Source organism: Mesocricetus auratus, unplaced genomic scaffold, assembly GCF_017639785.1.
Source record: "Mesocricetus auratus isolate SY011 unplaced genomic scaffold, BCM_Maur_2.0 Super-Scaffold_100022, whole genome shotgun sequence".
NCBI lineage: Eukaryota > Metazoa > Chordata > Mammalia > Rodentia > Cricetidae > Mesocricetus > Mesocricetus auratus.
The window spans coordinates 1092670-1112488 of record NW_024429203.1 but is presented as its reverse complement, the minus strand read 5'-3'; the positions used below and the strand labels follow the sequence as shown (position 1 = coordinate 1112488).

The 19819-nt window shown below is 50.3% G+C and overlaps 1 protein-coding gene across 2 annotated transcripts; it reads right to left on the bottom strand.

The window, feature by feature from the left end:
* Positions 1-11054: 11054 nt before the first annotated feature.
* Rdh8 (retinol dehydrogenase 8) lies at positions 11055-18639 on the bottom strand. 2 transcript variants are annotated; one of them, XM_005078597.2, is made up of 6 exons: positions 18532-18639; positions 14648-14809; positions 13939-14118; positions 12988-13081; positions 11524-11707; positions 11055-11450 (listed from the first exon to the last, which is right to left on the bottom strand). In XM_005078597.2, exons 1-6 carry the CDS (start codon positions 18632-18634, stop codon positions 11235-11237), a joined length of 939 nt encoding a protein of 312 aa, XP_005078654.1. In that variant the 5' UTR covers positions 18635-18639; the 3' UTR covers positions 11055-11234. The 2 variants fall into 2 exon arrangements, with proteins under 2 accessions (XP_005078654.1, XP_040586041.1); XM_040730107.1 differs by lacking the exon at positions 13939-14118.
* Between the last annotated feature and the right edge of the window lie 1180 nt (positions 18640-19819).

Genomic DNA, 19819 nt, shown 5'->3' with positions numbered 1-19819 from the left:
ATCACAGAGGCTGCCTGTGGTGGTGGTGCACACCTTTAATCCAAGCACTCAGTTTGAGACCAGCCTGGTCTACAGAGTGAGTTCCAGGAAATCTCCAAAACAATACAGAGAAACCCTGTCTCAAACAAAATAAGTGGGTCTTCCCACTTCAGTGTGACATGCACCTTTAATCCCAGCACTTGGGAGGTGGAGGCAGGTGAATCTCTGAGTTTGAGGCCAGTCTGGTTTACAAAGTGAGTTTCAGGACAGCCAGAGCTGTAACACAGAGAAAAAAAAAGAAAAATAAATAAAAAAAAAGAAAGAGAAAAAAATCCCTCTTAGGTGTGCACAGTAACCTGGGTGTTAGTTAATTCCAGATGTAGGCGAGTTAACAACCAAGAAGAGCCGTCAGAACAGGCATCTGCTCCTGGAAAACCCCGCACCATGATGGTCACCTCAGGAGGTGTCTCCTGGAGTCAGAGTGGGCATGAATACTGGGTTCTTCAAGACCTGGGGGCCACCAGGGGATAACCGCCTGTCAGAGAACAGAAGCAACATGAGAGGCACTCAGTGCTGAGAGACAAACCAGGGAGAGCCGCCTGGCACACAGTTCAGTGTGGCCCGAGAGGCTGCCCTTGAGGACCAGGGAGAATCCCAGGATCCAGGGATGGTCCACGGTGCACCCAGGACACAGCCCCAGACTGCCGGCATGGGCTCATCTTGGCAGAGTTAATTTCTAAACAACTCGGGAGGGGGATAACTATAAATCCAACAGAAGGGAGCTAGGGGATGCCCCTCAATCTTACCAGATCTTCCAGGAGTGCTAAGGACAGTAGCTTTGAGACAAGACCCAGTCTAAGGGGTCAGAGTGGCGTGAGGAGAACCATAGATGGTTTAATCTCCTCTGTTTGCAAGGAGCCATGTGGTGCCAGGGCGGTGACCTCAGGGTTATCTTGGGATTGTCTGCTAGTGACAAGTGGCACTTCCCCTCAACCCCAGACCCGGATGACTGTTATGTTTCCTCGATAGCTGCTCCCACAGGACAACAAGCATTTTATCCAGGTTCCTGGTTCCAGGCTTGAGAGATCTTTTGGCACTCAGCCTGCTGGGCCCAGGAACTCCAGACGTTGAACTTCCTTAGAAACACGGATCAAACCTTCCCACTGCTGGTGAGATGGCTCAGCAGTAGGTGTTCCTGTCACCAAGCCCGTGGCCCCCTGTTCCATCCCCAGGCTCCACATGATGGAAAGAGAGAAACGACTTCTGGGAGCTAATCTCCATGTGAGCACTCTGGTGCACACACAACAGATCTAATAAAGAATTAAAAAATATCATGGGTTGGAGATTCGGCTCAGTAGGTAGAGCGCTTGTTCATGCATACAGAGCCCTGGGTCCCAGCCTCAGCACCAGAAGCCAGAGGCAGGAGCATCTTCAGGAGCCAAGGGCATCCTAGTTACATAGGGAGACATTGTCTCAAAACAAAACAAAAAATGATAAAGGGTTCCAAATGATCCTCCACTAAATCTGGAGCTCCAGCACAGCCTGGGCTACATGAAACTACGCTCTTTAAAAACGGAATTGAATAGAAGAGGGAGGGCCTCAGTCTGAGGGGAGTGCAGAAGACTCCAGGTGGCAGGGGTCGATGACTGGACTGGACAGGACGATGAGAATTGCCCCTCAAAACAAAGGAAGGGGTGAGAAGATGGCTCAGTCACTACAGTGCTTGTTGCAATGATGTGAGGACCGGAGTTAGGTCCTACCACCCATGTAAAAGCCAGGCATGGAGGTGTGTGCCTGGAGTCCCGGTGTTGGGGACAGACAGTGGGGCAAGCCCCAGTTCAGTGAGAGACCTTGTCCCAAAGATTGAGGGGAGCCAGGTGTCAGTGCACACCTTTAATCCCAGCACTTGGGAGGCAGAGCAGGCGGATCTCTGAGTTCAAGCCCATCCTGGTTTAATGAGAGAGACCCTGTCTCAAAAACAGAAGAAAAGCAAACAATGTATTTAAAAAGCACATATTAACAGGAGCCTGGAAAGGGGGCTTCATGGGTAAGAGTGCTTGCTGTAAAAAAAAGAGGATTGGGGTTCAAATCCCCAGCATACATGTAAAATAGCTGGGCATAGCGCCAACAAGCTGGTTCATAGGTAATGCCACCTGTCAGCAGCATTGAAGAACTAAGCTTGTTCCCTGGGACCCACAGGTGAAACGAGAAAACCGACTCTTGAAAGTCCTCCTCTCATCTCCGTATGTCCGTGGGCCAGCAGATGGCTCATAGGGGCCCAGACTGACAGCCCTGGAACCTACAGGGTGGAAGGAGAGAACCAACTCCCAGAGACCGTCCTCTCACCTCCACCCAGGCAGGCGTGCTTAATAGATAAATGCATAAATGTAGTTTTAAAAGCAAAACAGTGCGATAGAGGGACTTCTGAGCTCTTCAAGTCTCCACAGATGTGCACACTTGCACACACACTTGTGTACACCTGTACACACCACAGAGACAACACAGATGAACTCACAAACTAGGGCTCAGTAGCTCTCTGCCAAATGCATCTTCACTGCAAGTTAGACCTTAAGATGGCAGGTGGACTCTAGCAGGCTGGCATTGAGCTCAGACTCCCACTCCAGGCTGCCAGGCGCTGGGATTACAGGTTCTCTCTCTCTCTCTCCTTCGTTATACATGTACAGGTCAGGAAACAACTTGTTGGAGCCCATTCTCTCCTTCCATGTGGATTTTGAGCATTGCTTTTTTGTAGCAGGTCAAACTAATCTGGTAGGTTCTAGAACATTGGTGTCCATGAACAGTCCTAGGTTCTCAAGGATTCACCCTCTGTGTCTTAGTTAGGGTTTCTATTGTGGTGATGAAATGCCATGACCAAAAAGCGAGTTGGGGAAGAAAGGGTTTATTTGGCGTACACTTCAGCATTGCTGTTCATCAGTGAGGAAGTCAGGACAGGAACTCAAGCAAGCCTGGAACCTGGGGGCGGGAGCTGATGCAGAGGCCACGGAAGGGTGCTGCTTACTGCCTTATTTCCCCTGGCTTGCTCAGCCTGCTCTCTTATGGAACCCAGGACCGCCAGTCCAGGAATAGAACGTCACACCATGGGCTGGGCCCTCCGCCGATGATCACTAATTGAGAAAATGCCTTACATGTGGATGTCATGGAGGCGTTTCCTCAGTGAGGTTCCTTCCTCTCTGATGACCACAGCTTATGTCAAGTTGACACAAAACCAGCCAGTACACATGGCTAAGAGATTTGACCTTTGCCCTTCACCGAGTGTTTCCCCGTGTTGAAGGTGAAGCTAAGGGGCTTAGGGCAGCAGGAGCTCCGAGCTCCATCCCTGTCTCTTTTCTCTTTAATTTGTTCCTCCTCCAGCCTCCGTCCCACACACCTCAGGTCCAGCAAAATACAATAAAAAGCACTCGGTCAAAGTGTAGAGATTTTCCTTCGTGTGCCCAGCGTGGAGGTTAACCGAGCAGATATGTGGGGTTTGTGTGTCTGTGTTCATGTGTGAATGTGGTGTGTGCACTTGCATGTACACGCATGTGGAGGCCAGAGGACAATTTGCAGGAACCGGTTCTCTCTTCCACCCCTCAGGTTGCAGGGATGGAACCCAGGTGGTCAGTCTTGGTGGCAAACGCCTTTGCCCACTGAACCATCTCTCTGGGGCCTCCTATCTATCTACATGACCTTACTGTAGCTGGCCTGAGACTCACAGAGATCTACCTGTCTTGGTCTCCTGAGTGCTGGGATTAAAGGTGTGCACCTTACTTTTTGAGGCAAGGTCTCTCACTGGCCTGGTGCCCTCCTATTTGAGAAGACTGGGGTCCACCCATTCAGCTAGGCAAGAACTCAGCCAGCCAAATGCAGCCAGTCTCTGCTCCCCAGGCTGTGGTTACAGATGAGTGTCATCTGCCTAACTCTTCTTTTTTTTGGTTTTATGAGACAGGGTTTCTCTGTATTGTTTTGGAGGCTGTCGGTCCAGCCCGGCCTGGAACTCACAGAGATCCTCCTGCCTCTGCCTCCCGAGTGCTGGGATTAAAGGCTGCGCTTAACAAATCTTTTAAAAAAAGATTTATTTATTCTGTATACAGTGTTTGCCTGCATGTATGCCTGCATGCCAGAAGAGGGCACCAGATGTCCTTATAGATGGTTGTGAGCCACCATGTGAACTCAGGACCTCTGGAAAAGCAGCCAGTGCTCCTAACCACTGAGCCATCTCTCCGGCCCATTGTGACAGGATCATCTAGGAGATGAGCTTCTAGATTGGGGTCATTGAAGTGGGAAGACCCACCCTGAATGTGGGCAGCCCCGTTCCATGAGCTAGAAAGAGTGAAAGGAGACAAGTGAGCACCGGCATCCAGCTCTCACTGCTTCCTGACTGGATGCAGCGTGACCAGCTGCATCACGCTCCTGAAGCCACGCCATGCCTAGTGGAATGGAGACATCATTACCCACCCATTTTGCAGATGAGGAAAAACTGAGTCTCGGAATGGAGAAAGTACTTGCTATAAATTGTGTATCTAAGAAACAAGGCACAGAGAGGTTGAACATCGTGCACAGGGCCACACAGCAAGCTTAATTAATGATGGGGCTGTGTTCCAGATCCTGGGTTGAAGAGGGAATTAATGGAGTCAGGATGGGCAGGTGTCCTACTTTGTTTTCTGTCACTGTGATAAATACCAAGACCAAAAGCAACTTCGGGAAGAAAGCGTTTACTTAATGTCACAGTGTCCCCTCCAGCATGCTGGGAACTCAGGGCAGGGACTGAAGCAGAGATTCGGAGAATCTGCTTAATGGCTTGATTTCCATGCTTGATCAACCTACTTTCTCGTGCATGTCTGGACCACCAGCCCAGGGGCAGCACTGCCCTCCAGGGCTGGATCCTCTCAGCTCAACCGTTAATCAAGAAGATGTCCCACAGGCTACACCACAGGCCAATCCGATGGAGGCAACTCCTCAATTGCTGTTCCTTCTTCTTAGATGGCTCTAACTTGTAACAAGTTGACAAACAAAAGAAAAACAAAATCCCTCAGCCAGTACAGCAGGGGACCTGGGGGAGAAAGGGTATAAGCTTCCCTTGGTTATTATGAAATCCGGGCTGTGGGCTGGCATAAAATTGCCTGGTTTTTAAAATACTTTAAAAAGATGTGCGTGCGCGCGCGCGTGTGCGTGTGCGTGTGTGTGTGTGTGTGTGTGCACTCATGTGAGGGGCAGGGACAGCGTTCAGGAGTTGTTTCTTTCAGCACGTGGGTCCAGAGATCTACCCAGGATCTCAGGCTTGGCAGCAGGCGCTCTCACCTGCTTGGCGACCTCACCAGCCTTCGTTTTGATGGAGTGTCATGTAGCCGTCAAACTCACTGTGTAGTTTAGGCTGGCCTTGGACTCCGGATCCCCCTGCCCTCACCTGACAAATGCTGGAATTACAGGCTGGTGCCTCCGGGCTCAGTTTGTGTGGGGCTGTGTGTGTGCTCCGGGACTTGGAACCTGTTGGTAGACTGTCTACCGACTGAGCTACAGTCCTACATCCTACTCGCTGGTGTTTTGATTTGGGACAAGGTCTCATTATGCGGACAGGCTGGCCTGGAACTCACAGCAGTCCTCCAGCCTCAGCCTCTTCAGTGCTGGCAAGACATGGTGGTGGTAGTGGTGGGATCTCCAGACTTCCAAAATGGTCAAGTCCACGTGTGCCCACAAGGGGGCGCGAGCGAGCCGATGCCTGGCAGGGCTTCTCGCTTGCGCGTCCCGCAGGAATGCTGATGGCTTCCAGCCCAGAGCAGCTGCTCCTGCGACTGCCATGCAGCTCGCCTTCCCCTCCCTGGGACTTGGGGATTGGCCTTGCAGGGATTTATCTGAGCAGAGATGAGTGGCCTGGGGCCCTGCCTCTTCCAGGGCACACAGCCCAAGGCTTCCCGGGAAAAGGCTAGTCAGGCTACAGGAAGCCAGAAGATATTACCAGTATCCATGCAGTTGGCAAGGGCTGATAATTGGTTAAACACCTCGCCGGTCCTGCACAGAGCAGGGAAATCTTCCCTAGCACGCTGTGAGCTTACAGATGAGGAACTGGGGCCCGCTTTCTGCCACTTGGACCCTGTCAAGAGTGCTCTGTAGTTTCCAAAGACATCAAGAGGCCTAGGCTGGCCTCTGTTTGTGTTAGCCGAGGATGACCTTGAATTTCTGATCCTCCTGAGGGCTGGGATGGACCCCTGTGCCTGTTCACTCCTGAACTGCAGTTGCTTCTGCTACTACATCGTCTGGCATCATGTGGGTTCTGGGAATTGAACACCGGTCTTCAGGATTTAGCAAGAGCTTTTTGAGACATCTCCACAGCCCTATTTGTATTTTGCAGCCTAGGCTTGCCTTAAATTCACTATGGAGCCCAGGCTGGCCTTGAACTTGCTAAGGAGCCCAGGCTGGCTTCAAACTCACAATCCTCCTGCCTCAGCTCCCTCTGCCTGGGATAACACGTACATGCACGGTTCCCAGAGGGCTTCTGATCACTACCTTCAGTTTCCTCAAGGCTTCCTCACTTCTCCAGGCACCATATGTCTCCCTGCCGCCTCTGGGGTTCCCATCTGGGCAGTGAGGACATTTACCAGGAGCTGACTTTGTCTGTGTAGTGTTTGTCCCTCTGGGTGTGAATGACTGGCAGGATGACAGAGATCCTTACTGCATTTGAACTGAGCTTCAGGCCTGGTGGCCAGGGCAGCTGCGAGATACAAAGCAGTGGGAACAGGAGGGCTTGCCAGCTTGCTGCCTCTTGGGTAGTCAAGAAAGGCCTCGTGGAGGAAGCAGCATGTAGGCTGAGAACAGAAAATCATCAGCAGGCAGAGTGACGTGAGCACCTGTGGCCCCACTATCTGAGAAGGCTGAACCTAGGAAGTCAAGGCTAACCTGGGCAACATGCACAAGCCTTGTCTCATGCACGCACCCACGCACGCACGCGCACACACACACACAAGGTAGGAGGGCTGCGCGGCTGGAAGGCATCTCAGGGATGAGGAGAGCTTTGACAGCAGTGCTTGCCACACGAGGGTGAGGACCCGAGTTTGAACCCCCAGAGTTGACACGAAGCCAGGTGCAACAGCCTGTCTGTAGCCAGCGCTCCTCCAGCAGGTGAAGTGGAGATAGGGGAGCTCTGAGGCTGGAGGGACAGGAGCCTGGGCATTGGCAGTGAACAAGGGACTGTTCCCCACAAGGTGGGAGCCGAGGATGGACACCCGAGATTGCCTTGTGACTTCTACACATGTGCTGTGGCACTTGGGAGCTCACACACACATGAACACACACACATCATATATGTACATACAAAGGCTAAAAAACAAATACGAGTACCAAGTGAAGGAACGACAGGATTGGAGAGGGAAGGAGGATGGTCTTATTTCTCGGCAGTAACTGCCATTGCAAAGCCCTGGGGAAGGCTGGGCACGGGTCAGCCTGAGCTACACAGTGAGACCCTGTCTGGAGACAGGTGGGGCTGCGGCCCAGTTGGTGGAGTGCTTGCCTGGTATATCCGAAGTAATGGGTTCTATCCTCAGTACTGGATATGGTCATGCACACTGTAATCCCAGCTCTCAGAGAAGGAGGAGGAAGATTAGGAGCTCTGGTCATTAATTATATAGCCATTTCAACTATATAGACCCTGTCTAATAAAACAAATGAACAAACAAACACATTAACAAACCTATGGCAAAAAAAAGACACCTTTAATCCCAGCACTTGGGAGGCAGAGGCAGGCAGATCTCTGAGTTCAAGGCCAGTTTTGAACTGAGTTCCAGGACAGCCAGGACTGTTACACAGAGAAACACTGTCTCAAAAAGCAAACAAAACAAAACAAAAACCCTAGGGCCGGGGCGATGCTTCAGAGGATAAAAGCACCTGCCCTGCAAGCCAGAGTTGAGTCTCCAGAAGTCGTGAAAAGCCAGATGCAGCGGTGCCCATCTGTCATCGCAGCACTTGTCTGGTGAGGTGGGAGGTGGAGACCAGAGAATTGCCCAGAAGCTCATGGAGCACTTAGTAGGGAGTATACCGTACCACAGAAGCGGGAAGACAGATGATGGAAGGAGAAAAGAGGTGTCGGAAGTTGTCCAAAGACCTCCTCAATGCATAAGGACACACACACACACACACACACACACACACACAGAGACACACACACACACAGACACACACACACAGACACACACACACAGAGACACACACACAGAGACACACACACAGGCACACACAGACACACACACAGAGACACACACACACACAGAGACACACACAGAGACACACACAGACACACACACACAGACACACACACACAGACACACACAGGCACACACTCACACAGACACACACACACACAGACACACAGAAACACACAGACACACACACACACACACAACCAGAACTAAATAAACAGAACTCCATTCTGTAGTATTCTTTTTTTAAGAAAAGATTTATTTTGTTTTACTTGTGTGTGTGTGTGTGTGTGTGTGTGTGTGTGTACATGTGGTGCTGTCTCCTTGGTGACCCCTGAAACAGGAATTACAGATGATCCTGAGTTGCCTAATATGGGTGTTTGGAAACGAACCTAGGAATGCTGTGAGAGCAATGAGTGTTCTAACTGCTGAGCTTTTGTTTTTAAATTTTAAAAATGACTAAAGCTGGGTGCTGGAGAGATGGCTCAGCACTTAACAGCATTGGCTGCTCTTCCAGAGGACCTGGGTTCAATTCCCGGCACCCACATGGCAGCTCACAACTGTCTGTAACTCCAGTTCCAAGGGATCTGACACCATCACACATACAGGCAGAGGAAACACTAACACACATAAAATAAATAATAATTTTAAAAAATGATAAATCTGGGTGTGGCTCAGGCCTATAACCCTGTCATTTATAGGTAGAGGTGGGAGGAGCAGGCACTGGAGACCAGCCTCAGCTATGAAACCCTGAACTCAGAAAAGAAAATTAAGATGGTAAATTTTACATTGTGACCATTTTATCATATTTTAAGACTACTAGGACAGAATGTTTTAATGGAAAAATTACATTCTTTTAAGTCTTTTCACTGAGACTAGCATGCTATAGAACAAGTTTGGAACTTAACTTCTTTCTCTGGTTTTCTTTTTAAACAGATGTTTACTTGTGTGGGGGTGGGTAGGCAGGTGTGGACTTGCCACACCTTGAATGTGGCAGCCATAGGACAGCCTGCAGGAGTTGGTCATCTCCTTTTGCAATATGAGTCCTAGGAATTGAACTCAGGCTATCAGGCTCAGTGGTAAGTGCCTTTACTAGCTAAGCCATCTTGCTGATCTGGTGAGTTCTTCTCTTGAATATGCACCTTGGAGCATTTGCTGCAGAGGCCTGGACAGGCTTCCTCATTCTCTTTCAAACCTGCAATGCGTGTATCTTGTATAATCACTTTTGGGTCTGGTCTGCTACTGATGGATCAATGGACTGTCTCCAGGGTGCTTTTTGCTGTTACATAAACATTCGCATGAACTCATCGTTTCACACGCATGCCAGAGTTCATGAGATAACTTGGCCTGGATACATGCCTTTGCAATTGCTGTGTGAGCATCTCTACCCTGAGGGGCTGCTGTCTTCCCTGGAGCATCACTATGGGGGTTAGGGGCCTTTCACATTGATGCAAACAACTGAACCACCAGGCTGGAGGGATGGCTCAGAAGTTAAAAGCACTTGCAAAGCTTGCAAAGGACCCTGGTTGGGTTTCCAGCACCCATATCAGTGGCTCAGCAACAGTTGGTAGTTCCAGTTTCAGGAGATCTAACGGCCTCTTCTGGCCTTCTCAGGCACTGCACACAATTGGTGCACATACATGCCCTTCGTACACTCATACACAGAAAGCAAAAACAAGTGTATCATTAAAAAGTAAATAATAAAGGATGGTAGAGTGTTGCTCAGTGTTAGAGCACAAGATTGGCATGGTGGAATCTCCTGGGAGTGGGGAGAGGGAGGGAAAAAGGGAGAGAGGAAGGCAGGCGGGCAGGGGGGGAGGTCTGGGCGGCTGCTGGAGTGTAGCAACGGAGAACCAAGTGTGGGCCTGTCTCCAGCATAGTCTGAACTCTGGCCAGCCTCCCTGTCAGGTCAGCAGTATCAGCCAGCCAGTGTTTAACACTAGCTTCTCCTTGCTGTGTTTGTTTGTATCGTTACCACTCTTAGCGATGAGGGTTCTCCCTCCTATGCAGCCGAGCCTGACTCAGTGTGATTTCAGCAGCATAGGAATGTATGGTGAGTCCAGGAGCTCATGGCCTCAGCCTCAGGAAACCCAAAGTGATGCAGAGTCACAGCCAGAAACCCCCACCCCCTGCCTCCCACTGGACCCCAAACTGCAAGGAATCCTTTTATTGTGAAATTCTAAATTACACTTCTTTCTTATTTCCGTGTGCGTGCGTGCGTGCTTGTGCGTGCGTGCATGCGTGTGTGTATGTGTGCGCGCACACGCGTGGCATGCATGAACACCAGAGTGCATATGTAGAGGTCAGAGGCTAACTGGAAAGGCACAGCACACTGAAAACAGATGATGTGGGGAATGATGACGTTAGTGGGATAGGGTGAAGGGACCCCTAGGGAGAAGTAATGTTCAAATGGAGGTGTTATCTCCATCTTTAAGCCTAAGATCAAAGGAGTGGTCCTGAGTTCCTGGCCTCCTGGCTCCACATCCTGGAGTGGTGATTGCAGATGTTCACCAGCACACCCTGCCTCGAGGTGGAGAGCAATTGGGGAAGATGCCAACCCCTGGTCTCTATTTACACATGTACACAGGTGCCCATGCACACACATTCACATATAGTCACACACAGAATACATGCACACAACACACTCTCTCACACACACACATGCCAAAAAAAAAAAAAAGGTGTGGGAGGGAGAGATGGCTCGGTGGTTAAGAGGGTCCTCTGAGGACCCAAGCTCAGCTCCCAGTGCCCGTGCTGGGCAGCTCACACAGGCTGCACTGAAGCTCCAGGGATCCTTTTCTGACACATGTGCTAGCACACATGTTAACAAAAGAAGTTAGCTGGGTGTGGTGGTGCACGCCTTTAATTGCAACACTTGGGAGGCTGAGTCAACCCCATCTCTGAATTTGAGGCTAAGCTAGCCTGGTCTACATAGTGAGTTATAGGGTTACATAGTGAGACTGTGTCATTTTTTTTCTAACCATGAACCTGGACGAGTGAAAAGTGAGTCTGTATGATCTCGGGGCAGAGCCCTGCTGTCCAGAGTGGGAAGGGTCAGTCCTGCTTTGCTCATTCAGGCCGCACACGGGTTGGGAGGCAGCTACAGGCCAGGCATCGAAGGCCAAGGCTGAGGAGGTGAGGCCAGTGGAAAAGGAGTCTGTGGGCAGTTCTCACGTACAGGCTTCCAGAGGGGTCCACGGCCTTAAGCACGGTCAGTGCGAGGTAGCGAGCGTTGGTCTGTCTTCGGAGTGGGGGTCTGGTGGAACCGATGACCTTGGCAATGACCTGTAGGAGGGGACTCTGAGTTCTGGGACTTACAGAGCTCCAACATCCTGAACCATAGTGCCTGCCCACTCACCTGGGCCACATCCCGTGGGCTCTGTCCCACAGAGCGGAAGAGCTCCCTGGAGGCTGGGAGGTACATGTCTCGGAAGTAGCCCAGAGTGTCAGGGTCAGTGTCTGGAAACTCCGTCATGGAAACTTGAGCCAGGAGTTTTCCTTCAAAGTGAGTGGCAACGGGGCCTGGCTCCACCATTGAGACGCTGGGGAAGGGGCCAGGGCTTGGAGGTGGGGCTCCAGCAAACACACACTGGCCTAGTCTGCACTCATCTCCCCAGGTGTCCTTACTATTGTTACTTGGAGACAGGGTTTCACTGTATAGCCCTGGCCATCCTAGAACTCACTATGTAGCTCATGCTGGCCTTGAATTCACAGAGACTTGCCTTGCCTGCCTCTGCCTTCTGAGTGTTGGGACATTATGTCCCACGAGGTCTGGCCCCTCCTTAGTATTTATTATTGCTGTTGTTATTTTGCAGCTCTAGTATGGATCCAACCTAAGGTCTTTCTCACGATAGGCCAGCGCTCTAGTAAATACAGTCTATGTTACTTTTCTTCCCAGCCTCCTCCTCAGCCTGTTTCCCGCCTTCCTCTCTCCTCCTCCCACTTTGAGAAAGGCTTAATTAGCATATATTAATTATGCTTAGTAATGAATCTTTTTAAAAAAATGTTTTTGAACCTGGCCCCTAGTGGTGCACACTTTTTTTTTTTTTTTTTTTTTTTTTTTGGTTTTTCGAGACAGGGTTTCTCTGTATTGTTTTGGAGGCTGTCCTGGAACTCGCTCTGTAGACCAGGCTGGCCTCGAACTCACAGAGATCCACCTGCCTCTGCCTCCCAAGTGCTGGGATTAAAAGTGTGAGTTCGAGGCCAGCCTGGTCTACAGAGCGAGTTCCAGGACAGCTAAGGACTGTGTCCAGTACACAGAGAAATGCTGTCTCCAAAAAAATTTTTTTTCTTTTTTTCAAGACAAGGTTTCTTTGTGTAATGGCTTTGGCTGTCCTGGAACTAGGTTGGTAGAGCGGGCTGGCCTTGAACTCCCAGAGATCTGTTTGCCTCTGCCTCCTGAGTGCTAGGATTAGAGGTATGCACCACCACCACCGGGCAGTAATGGGTGTCTTATGCTCATAACATGCTTTGATCATATCTGCCCCCTCTTGCCGCTCCCACTCCGGCTTGCCCCTTCCTCCTCCCAACCAGCCCCCCTTCTACTTTCCTGTCTTTTACTTTTTTGTGACCTCGTGAGTTCCATGGGGGAGGGGCTGTCCACAGGGTTGGGGGCTTCTCACCCGTGGCCATGGAGCTGAAGAATGCTGTCTCTTCCTAACCAAGTGACAGTTCACTGTCTGCGGGTCCTCAGCGGGGCTGGGGGTAGGGACTGGACCTCATTCATGCCCTGCCCTATTAACTTGCCTTCCGTGTTCCCTTCTTCACTGTCTCCTGCATTGCCGGCTCCCTTTCCCCGCGGCCGTCCAAGTTCCCAACTCACAAGATGTTGAACTGTCGTAGCTGGATAGCGAGACTCTCGAAGAATCCTTCCAGGGCAAACTTAGAGGCTGCGTAGACATCGTTGAACATGACACCTGGGAGGGAGGAGGGAGGAGGACTCAAGGATGTGTGTGCCAGTGACAGGCTTTGTGGCTCCCAGGGTGATGAGGCCTTTGGAACACAAAGCAAGGAGGATTTGAACATTTGAATGAGGATCGTGTGTGTGTGTGTGTGTGTGTGTGTGTGTGTGTGTGTGTGTGTGTTTGTGTAATTGTGCAATGGGCACACATAGCATCAGGACGAGGTCATTCTGGACAATGTGTCACCACCTTTTCGCTCTACCTGCTCCCAGGAAACTCCCTTATTCCCCTCGACCAATAGCATGGTCCATTTACTTATGCCTTCCCCATGGTCCACGGGCACCTGTTAATGCTTTTCCATAGCTGGTGCAATTAGGGGGTGGCTGGGGAGAGAATCACATCACAGAGTGTGTCCAGGGTGAGGAAGGGAGGGCATCTAGAAGGATTTGAGGAGGAAGAAGATCCCAGGAGCATCGATGGCAAGTGGGTGGCTTTTGGAGTAGGTCCATGGCAGACATCACACATGGATCTGTCTTTTCTGCTGTGTCTCAGAATTCCAACAGTAGATACATCCCTAGGGCCTGATGGGACTTTTGTCAAGGAGGGGAGCTCTGATGGCTCATTTGGATTTCAGGGGTGTGAATGCAAGGCTGTTTCAGGTATACCAGAAGTGGAGTTGGTTCTGGGATGTGGATGGCTGTCAATGCATGCATACCATTACTGCCCACTCTTACACCAGGACAGACAAAGATGGACAAAGTAAATCAATCCCAGAACACTTCCTTCAGAATCATTCTCAAGACAAGTTTGGACTATGAGCTAAAACCTATTTGCTACCCTCCTAATCTTGGATGGGGGAGCCCCAGACTCACCCTGGAGCCCCATAACACTGCTGACTACCACGATGTGACCCTGTCGCCTCCTCTTCATGCCCGGAAGCACAGCTTTGACCAGACGGACGGCCCCAAAAAAGTTGGTGTTGAACACATTCTGCATAGTAGCTAGGCTGAGTTCCTCCAGGGGCCCCACAAGGCCTACTCCTGCGTTGTTTACTAAGGGGGTGCATAGAGAGTGTTGCTTGAAGTCACTCCCAGGACCTGAGTTCTCTGAACAAGTATGGGGGAGACACATGGAACCCAGGTGGTATTAAGCAGTTTGGGTTTTGTACAGGTCTCTGGGCCTGGGACAGTGGGTGGAAGAGCTACAGGAAACCTGGTCTTTGTCATACCACCCGTGAGCAATTCCTGTCTGCCTCCCCCCAAATTGCACCAAGATGGCCAGACCCACCCGCCTTAGCAGGCTCCGTGGGGACATGAATGGCTGCCTCATCATCCTCTTGTCTCCCGGTGACTCACTGAAGTAATTTTCCCAACCACATGTGGTTTTCTCTTTATGTGAGAATGTCTCTCCCATGCAGCCTCTCTCCCCAAGTCTGGCATTTCTAATTAACAGATTGGTACTCCTGACTCTTGGGCAACTGGGCTACGCCTTTATCCAGGGCTAGAAGTTGTCATGTTACTGAGGGCAAATTCCTGAGTCCATATGTTTGAGTGGGCGACCCCAAGGGCTTCCACGTCTCACCCAGCACGTCCACTGGTTGTCCCTCGATGCGGCTGAGACAGTTAGCCACGGACTCATCACTGCACACGTCCAGCTGGGCTATGCTGAGGGTCTTCCCCAGAGTGTCTCCAGCAGCTGCCTCCAGTGACTCCTTCTTCCCCAGGTCCCTCATGGTGGCCACCACTGGAGACAGAGAGCAGAACGGGACAGGTGCTGGGCTTCTTTGCTCTGTGTGTTTCTGTAGGATGTATGTGTGTACAGGCCACAGGATAACCCCGGGTGTCATTCCTTAGGAGACAATTACCTGCCCCCTAATTAAATGTGCGTGTATGTGTATGTGTGTATGCGTGTGTGTGTATGTGTAGGCGTGTGTGTATGTGTGTGTGCATATGCGTGTGCACTTGTAGCATACACAAGTCATGGCACATGCATAAAGGTAATGGACAACTGAGGAGTCAGTTTTCTCCTCACTCTGTGGGCTCTGGGGAGTGACCTCAGCTTGTCAGGCTTGAGAGGCAAATGCTTTACCTGTGAGCCATCGGGCCAACCCCACTTTATTTTTGAGACAGTCTGTTTCTGAATTTAGACCTCACCAAATAGGCTAGCCTGGCTGTCCAGTGAGCCCCAGGGCCTCCACCTCCCTTTCTCTCTCTAGAGCTAAGTCTGGCTTTTTAGCTGGGTGTAGGCGTAGAACTCAGGTCTTCATGCGTGTGTGGAGAGCACTTTATGGAGTCAGCTATTGTTTATTTTCTTGATGGATTGATTTTTGTTTTTTCGAGACAAAGTTTCCTGGGTAGTCATGGCTGTCCTGGAACCCACTCTGTAGACCAGCCTGGCCTCGAACTCAGAGATCCCCCTGCCTCTGCCTCCCACATGCTGGGATTAAAGGTGTGCACCACCCTCACCCCCAAAATTTTTTCAATGTGTGTGAATGATTTGTCTGCAAGTATGTAGTCCATCATGCATGTGTTTATGGATGGTTGTGGGCCCCCATGGGAATGACGGGAACTGAACCCAGGTCCTCTGCAAGAACAGCAAGTGCTCTCAGTTGCTGAACCATCTTCCTAGACCTCCTATCTTTGTTTGAAGCCAGGGTCTTGCCATGTATCCTTGGCTGGCCTAGAACTCAGTATGTAGACCAAGCTGGCTTCGATCTTCCTGCCTCAGCCTCCTGAGTGCTGGAATGATGGCTGTGAGCTACCATGCCTAACTGTTCCTATGGTCTTGCATAAATAGTCACAGAGAGAGACCCACATGTTTACACATTTACATTTAATACAAGTCCAACATTTGCATACTTATACACATGTGTTCATACACATATGTTCACACACTCGAACACATTTATGTGTATATATGTCTTTCTTTTCTTTTTTGAGACAGGGTTTATGCATCCCAGGCTGGTCTCAAACTCACCATATGACTAAGACTGACCTTGTACTACTGATCCTCCTGCCTCCAGCTCCTGAGTGCTGGGGTGGCAGACCTGTATCTCCAGGATTACTACTTCCTTCTTCCTCTTCTTCCTTTTCCTCTTCTTTTGTTTTTGGTTTTTTGAGACAGGGTTTCTCTGTGTAGCCCTGGCTGTTCTGGAACTCACTTTGTAGATCAGGCTGGCCTCAAACTCAGAGATCTGCCTGCCTCTGCCTCCTGAGTGCTAGGATTAAAGCCACCACCTCCAGGCCATCTCTAGAATTTCTTTTGTGCTAAGAAGTCTTCTACTAACTGGGTCCCAGCCCCAGTCCCTTAGTTTCCCATTTCTAAAATGAGGAAGAAGAGAGTGAGTGAGTTCCCCATTGGGTAGGATTGACATGATAGTCTTAGGTAGTTAACACCACCTTTATCTGGGCACATGCCTGCTGCCCCAACATTCAGGAGGCTGAGTCAGGAGGGTCTTGAGCTCAAAGTCAGCATGGGCTACATGGTGAGGTGGTGTCTCAAAAACAAAACAAAAGACTAGAGATGCAGCTTCATGGTCGTGGGATCCCCTAGCAAGCAGCTGGCCCTGAGTTCTGTCTTCAGTAGGCACTTGCATGCACGCTTGCACAGAGTGCAACCAACAGCAAAACAAACCAATTCCTTTTAGCAATATTATTTTAAAAAATGCTTTACTTTTATTTTGTGTATTATTTGTGTGCATGTGCAAGTGCATGCGTGCGTGCGTGCGTGTGTGTGTGTGTGTGTGTGTGTGTGCGCGCGCGCGCCTCAGAGGACATTTTGTAGTAATTGGTTTTCTTCTTTCACCATGTGTTAAATCACAGGTCGTAGGCTCTGTGGCAAGCACCTTTACCTGCTGAGCCCTGTCGTAGGCCCCTTAGAAGATGCACACCTACCCACAGGGATGCGGCTTTGCTCACAGGGGAATTCATGCTCTCACACTCACAGCTGTATCCACCTCTAACCCAGAAGGCTTGAAGAATCAACTCTGCCAACTGGGGTGATGTCCTCACCCTGGCAGCCGGCTCTAAAGTGACAGTGTCTGCCAGCTTCCTTTCCCAAATACTCTGGGTCAGAGGATTCAGGGATGGCCTGCACAGCACAGCCATGAACTGCACAGCTGCGGTAGCTAAAAGCCCCTTTAAGGACCCAAGGTCGGGTGCACTGTAAGACAATAAGAGTTTCATCGTGGAGCTGTAATCCGGCTTAGTGGGGACGTTGTCAGTGACCATCCTCGAATGCTAAAGCCAGCCTCCTCTGAGATGTTTTCTGGGGCAGCTGCTCCCCAACACCCCCTCAATATTTATTTATTTACTTTATGTGTATGAATGTTTTTGTATGCATGCATGTGTCTGTTGGATGCTCTGGAACTGGGGTCCTGGATCCTCTGCAAGAGCAGCCAATACTTGCTGTGTAGCCCTCGCTGAACTCAGTTTCCCAGAGGTCCCCGTTTCTGCCTCCTGAGTGCTGAGACCACAGGCTTGTGTGACCACACCTGACTCTATGACCACCGGGCATGCTGCAGTCTTTTCTCTCTTCTGCCTCCTCTTACACTTGGTTTCGTTCCTTCTTGTTTTTGAGGTAAGATGTTACTATATGGCCTACCTGGCCTTGAGTTTACCTCAGTCCTCTTGCCTCTGCTGGGAATGGTAGGATCACAGACCTGCACCACCATCCCCAGCCTGCATGTTAAAAATCCTCTTGTTGCCTCTCTTCTCTCCTCCCCTCTGCACACTCCCCAGCGGAGGGGCTTTGCTCGCTCGCTTACTTTGTTTTGAGACAGGTATCACTCTGTGGCCTAAGCTGTCCTGAGTTCAAAATCCTCCTGCCTCAACCTCTCGATTAGTAGATGTGCCCTGTCATGGACCTGACTTGGGGCTGATTTGTTTTTGTTTTTGCTTTTTTAATTTCTCCTGTCTACCTCTTGATTGCTGTGATTCAGGCTTGTGCCCCCACAACGGGCACAGAACCCGGGTTTTGTGCATGCTAGGCAAACATACTACCTGGTCTACATCTTTACACACATACACACACACAGAGTCTCTTGTTCATAACTTTTCCTATCTGCTATCCAGTACTCAAGGAGTACCTGTGAGGGGCTGGGGAGATGGCTCGGCAGTTTACAAGCCCTGGCTGCTCTTCCAGAGGACCAAGGTTCAGTTCTCAACACCCATAAGATGGCTCATAGTGGTCTGTAACTCCAGTTCTAGGGAATGCATCATCCTCTCTGACCTTGGACATCAGGTGCACATGCAGGCAAAACACCCATACACATAAAATAAAAATAAACAAATCTTAAAGAAAAAAGAAACATATATGAGATGAGAGAGTTACCCAAGTGAGTGTAATAGACATTGTCCCTCTACATGTCCAGGGTCTTCCCCAGGCCCATGGGCCAGCCTCCACCCAGGAGGTGTGATAATAGAGACAGTGCTGGAAATTGTGAGCCCTAAGAAGTGAGTCCTTACCCTGGTAGCGTTGTCTGGGGTCCTGAGCCAGCAGAACAGCTAGTTCAAGGCCGATCCCTGAAGAACAGCCAGAGATGAGCACTCTCCGAGGCTGGGAGGCCATGCTGATCCTCTCAGGAACCTGTGACGTCACCGCACAGGCCCTGCCCCACCCCCACCGGACCTACTGCCTCAGCTCATCTGGCCCTCCTCAATCCCAGAGGTCCAGGGACGACCTGGCTGCGGCTGGCCCTAGACAGGCAGCGGCAGGCTGTTAAACTAAGCAACCCTAACTCTCATCTAGTAGACGCTTCTTCTTAGAGCCTAGCCTAGGAGCAAAAGGCCTATACTTCCAGCACTGGCTTGGGAAGCAGAGTCAGGAGGATGGAGAGTCTAGGATTTTTGTTTATTTACTTGTTTTATTTTACTTTATTATTTATTTATTTAGTTTTTTTGAAACAGGGTTTCTCCGTTTCAAAACGGAGCCCTAGCTGTCCTATAACTCACTCTATAGATCAAGCTGGCTTCGAACTCATAGAGATCTGCCTGCCTCTGCCTCCCGAGTGCTGGAATTAAAAGTATGGGCTACCACCCCCAGCAAAAGGAAACTTCTTAAGAAGTAGTGTAGCCTGTCTGTTTTATCTTATTTTCATTTTTGTTTTCCAGACAGGCTGTCCTGGAATTGGTATGTAGATGGTTGGCCTCAAACTCACAGAGATCCACCTGCTTCTGTCTCCCGAGTGCTGGGATTAAAGGCTGCACCTTCATGGTCAGCGATTGTTTTCCTTTAGGCTAGGTAATTCAGTCCAAACCTGTCTCAACTACACTAAATAAATAAATAAATACATGAGAAGAGACGCAGTTCAAGCCCAACAGTGCACACACATTCATTCCTCAGACACTACACTCACCCTTTTTTTGTTTGTTTGTTTTTTTGAGACAGGGTTCCTCTGTGTAACAACTCTGGCTGTCCTGGAACTCACTCTGTAGACCAGGCTGGCCTCGAACTCACAGAGATCCACCTGCCTCTGCCTCCAGAGTGCTGGGACTAAAGGTGTGCGACACCACCGCCCGGCACCTTTTCTTTTTTAAAACTTCAGAAGGTGCCAGGCTGTGGTGGTGCACGCCTTTAATATACATAGTGTGTGTGTGACCACACATCTTGGCACGCACGTGGAGGTCAGAGGACACGTGTGGGAGTCAGCCTCTCCTTGTGTGTTCCAAGGATCCAACTCAGATTGTCTGCACGGCAGTGAGCACCTTCACCCTGTGAGCCCTCTCGCCAGCCCTCCAACTTAGTGTGTTTTGG

Coding starts and splice junctions, on each gene's coding strand:
- Rdh8 (XM_005078597.2), bottom strand. CDS start 18,634: ATGGCCTCCCAGCCTCGGAGAGTGCTCATCTCTGGCTGTTCTTCAGGG. Junction 14,119..14,647: donor ACAACCAGTGGACGTGCTGG/GTGAGACGTGGA, acceptor GCACCCCCTTAG/TAAACAACGCAGGAGTAGGC. Junction 11,708..12,987: donor CTACGACAGTTCAACATCTT/GTGAGTTGGGAA, acceptor CCCCTTCCCCAG/CGTCTCAATGGTGGAGCCAG.